Here is a 3,915-nt window from a genome sequence, read left to right as displayed (position 1 = left end):
CTATTGGCACATACAATTATTACGGCACACTGGTGTATACACAGACTGGTGCTTGCAAAAGGCTTAGTCTCAAATATCAATGATGTTTGTTTGACCTAGTTTCCTAATATTACCAGCAACGAGCAGTACTAAATAGTAGAGTAGCATAGCTAGCAACGATGAGAACTTTGTGTAGAAAGTATGAAATTTTGCACATAGTATCTACCTACCATGAAGTGTATTTTGAGATGTGGAGCCATCACAGATATGACCTTTGGTATCCTCTACAGTTTATTTTATGCTCAAAAATAGTGACCTTTGTCTATATATCACCTACACAACACTCAACTTGTTTTAAACTAGGTGCCAAATTGAAGATATTTATCCAAGAAACAAGTTGATACTTGTTGCAAGTTCATAGTTTATTCTATTACACAGTTACAGTATTTTTTCCAGCAGCAAATTCATATAAATTCAACCACCCATGCAATTACACCCTCCATCTTTTTGTTTGCTATTCAATTTTATAGCTTTAGGTAACCGTGAGCATTGCAGGTTCCAAAAAGTGGAGAGGTATTCAGGGGAGGGGCATAAGGGTATGTACCCTCCTCTCTTGAGCTAGTTGAACAAAGCTCATATACCTATGATTGTTCTACCAACAGTTTTAACTACAATGGGGGTTTCCGTAATGCTAGCAGGACTTCATTTTAGGGGGTGGGGGTGCTCACTCCTTTTGACAAACTCCTTAAAATTTTTAAATCAAAATCTCAGTGAATACATCAACAACAACCATAATATTGAATGAAATACATAAAACGTGTATTTGCCAGGTACAATAGCTGAGAACTGTACCTGAGAATACAAGCATGAGACTATGTACCTCTCATCATTCTCAGGTACTGTAGGTCATTCTCAGATACTTGAGAATGCACCTGAGAGTCTAAAATATCCTGAGTGTAAGGCATGTACCTTTAGATGCTATGTGTGTAAACTATGAACACAAAGATCTTTTTAGAAGTTGTTAGCCTTATGTGTAGGTATATTTGCATGGAACACATGCATAGTGCTATATAGAACCTACAGAATTGTGAAACACAAATTGTCTAGTTGGTTATGCCTTCAGACTCCCGGGTGTGTCTCTAAAGGCAAATATTTAAGGGGATACAAGATACAGGTAGTTCAGAATCATAATCTCCCTACAGTCAGTTCACAAAATTAACTATGCATACAGTATGTTAGACACATAAGGCTTTAAGCATGGAAAAGGTTTTTTCAGCAAATGTGACTGATAGTAGCATGTATAGCCTTTAAGTTAGAGTTGTATGAATTAAAATATGTAAAGAAACAAATTATAGCCATAAAACAACCCCAAATTTGTTTAATACGATGTCAAAACAACTACACACAGCCTTTGTTGGTTTATCTCACGAGTGGAGTGTACATAACCCCTATGCCCCGCCCCACTTTCTGGTTGTATATGTTACCTGCTGTGCTCATGGTTACCTCAAAAAATAAAACAAATGAATAGCAAACAATGAATGTAGTGTAATTGTGTGGGCAATTGAGTTTCATACTTTCTGCAAAAAGTGCACAATATTTTACTATGCCGCTCTACTATAAACATCCTAGCATGTCCATTATGTGCTACTCTGAGCATACAAATAGCCACAATACTTCACACCTTCAACTTTTATAGCTGACTGCTGTTGTTTGTACGCGTGTCTTTGATTGACACACACACCAAACTTACTCCATTTTCCCTAATCTCCTCTATCCAATACAATCTTTGACCAATATAGTCCAAAGCTACACTACTTGGATTAGCTACCAATGACAATTCTGATGACTCAGTATCTCCACCAGTCAGTTGACGAAGTCTGGTAGCTCCTCCATCAATGGCCCAATAGAAGATGTTACGGTGAGAGTCATAGGCCACACCTAATATTGATAAGCATGGTGATTGGTTGACCATCAAATAATGTACATAGTGGGTTTACAATAATATTTCAGAAGACTCAGTCTCATATTTCATGGCTTAGTTTCTATTAACACTAACATGTACTGTATTACAACTAGCTGACCATTTAGAACCTCAAATCTCAACCTTAATAATCTGAACAACAAATACACTCACCAATACTATCTTGATCTCTATTATCCTCATCACTCAAGCGTACCAGCTGACCATCATTAGTGACAGCAGTGTATATACCAGTATCAGAGGCCAGTATCACAGTGGGAATTGGATTCACTACAGCAAACATAGCCACACACTCTCAATATACATGTATGCAATACAATACACACACATGTACACTGTATGCAATATCCAATGTATACAAACACACCTTGCATACATAAAAACAAATGCCTTTGGCTATAGTATACGTAGGTCATGTCTACCCAGTTAACTGTATTGGCCACTATTCAGATGTTGTAAATTTGTGCTGGCAAATCCTCCTGGGGCATTCCACTAGAGGCTGTACCATGCAGAGCAGATCATAACTAGTCTTCACTGATATGACATGATCTGATATTGTATGACAATGAATAATGTGCAAAGCTGCAGCACACATAGGTGGGGGGATCTGGGGCATCCACCCCCCTAAATTTCACCTGAACATTAAATAATAAGTGAAATATGGACAATTTGTATTTGCCTCTGGTAGACTGAAAAAAGGATTGGACAGAGTCTGCTCGTTTAAGCAAGGCAAAGACATCCTTTTTCTTTTCTTTAATTAAAATGTTAATTAATTCCTTTGTTTGCTTTGTGTTTATTTTGCTTGTTTTGATAGGAAAATTTTGAGTAAAGTTTGATACAACAGCAACTGAACCTGGACCCTAGCAAATTACCACTGTAGTGCTTTAACTACTCGGCTATGCACACCACACACACACACACACACACACACACACACACTCAAAAACACACACACAAACACACTCACACACACAAACAGACCTTCATCAAGGGTTTGCACCAACCAAGTAGTAGTTTCAGAGGCATCACCATTATTCTTTAATCCACGAGGTAGAATGGAAATGAAGTAGACAGTGTTTGGTGCAAGGTTAGTAAAAGAAAACTCATTATCCACAGTAACATCATCACCACCAGGTTGTATACTCAAATGGTAGGTCCATCGGCTGAAGGCACTTGGTCCTATATATGATCAGTTCATGATAAGAGGGTGCACATTTCAGGGTGCGGAGGTACCCAACACCACAAAACCGTCTCATGTAAAATGGTCCATTTGGAAAAAGCAAGAAAGTGAAGATTTTGATGTAGCTATTAAAGCACTTGCATGGGGTGAAAATCAAACCAATAAGAGTGCTATTATTTCCATACATACAGCACTAAAGGAAATTAAAGCACTGTTGATCATGTGCGTAATAGTGGTGCCACGATATGAAAATTTTCATACCACGATAATCACGATATCATGGGATTCATATCACGATAATCATGATTATATTGAATGAATTGAATTTGTGAATATTTTTACAGGATAAGTTTTATTCAGTCTATCTGTTACACTTAAAACAATGATGTGACAAAGTTAACACTTGTTTATTAGGCATCATCACATGTTGTCAGTGAAATATCCCCATATTTTGCAAATATCAAGTCACTTTTCACTAAATAATTTGTGTTTTTTATATCATGATATGGCTTTTTCTCTATCATGATTATCATGAAAAATGTTACTATCACGATAATCACGATACAAAATATATCGTGGCATCACTAGAACGTAACATTATAAATCGCCAGAAGTAGCCAAAACGATGCTATCTGTTTGTTTTATGGCCTACTGTATAGACACTTACCAACTGTCTGATACCTGAAAACTAATGAGTCTACAAAATGAACACTCTGAACAAAGACAACTAGAAAGCATTTTAAAGCAGTTAAAACACCACCATCCTTGTGAAATA

At 37.0% G+C, this 3,915-nt stretch overlaps 1 protein-coding gene across 1 annotated transcript in view; it reads right to left on the bottom strand.

Annotated features, from left to right (window-relative positions):
• LOC136258429 (proto-oncogene tyrosine-protein kinase ROS-like) overlaps positions 1–3,915 on the bottom strand; it is a 30,581-nt gene that overhangs the window by 35 nt on the left and 26,631 nt on the right. Inside the window, exons 11-14 of the mRNA XM_066051745.1 lie at positions 2,942–3,139; positions 2,114–2,230; positions 1,730–1,917; positions 860–929 (exon numbers count right to left, since the gene is read on the bottom strand). Of these exons, the coding sequence (XP_065907817.1) occupies positions 860–929; positions 1,730–1,917; positions 2,114–2,230; positions 2,942–3,139 (573 nt within the window). The remainder of the gene's footprint in view (positions 1–859; positions 930–1,729; positions 1,918–2,113; positions 2,231–2,941; positions 3,140–3,915) is intronic.

The sequence above is a fragment of the Dysidea avara genome, chromosome 6, assembly GCF_963678975.1.
Source record: "Dysidea avara chromosome 6, odDysAvar1.4, whole genome shotgun sequence".
In the NCBI taxonomy this organism is placed as follows: domain Eukaryota; kingdom Metazoa; phylum Porifera; class Demospongiae; order Dictyoceratida; family Dysideidae; genus Dysidea; species Dysidea avara.
The sequence above is the reverse complement of the archived record's forward strand: the minus strand, read 5'-3'. Positions and strand labels throughout refer to the sequence as shown.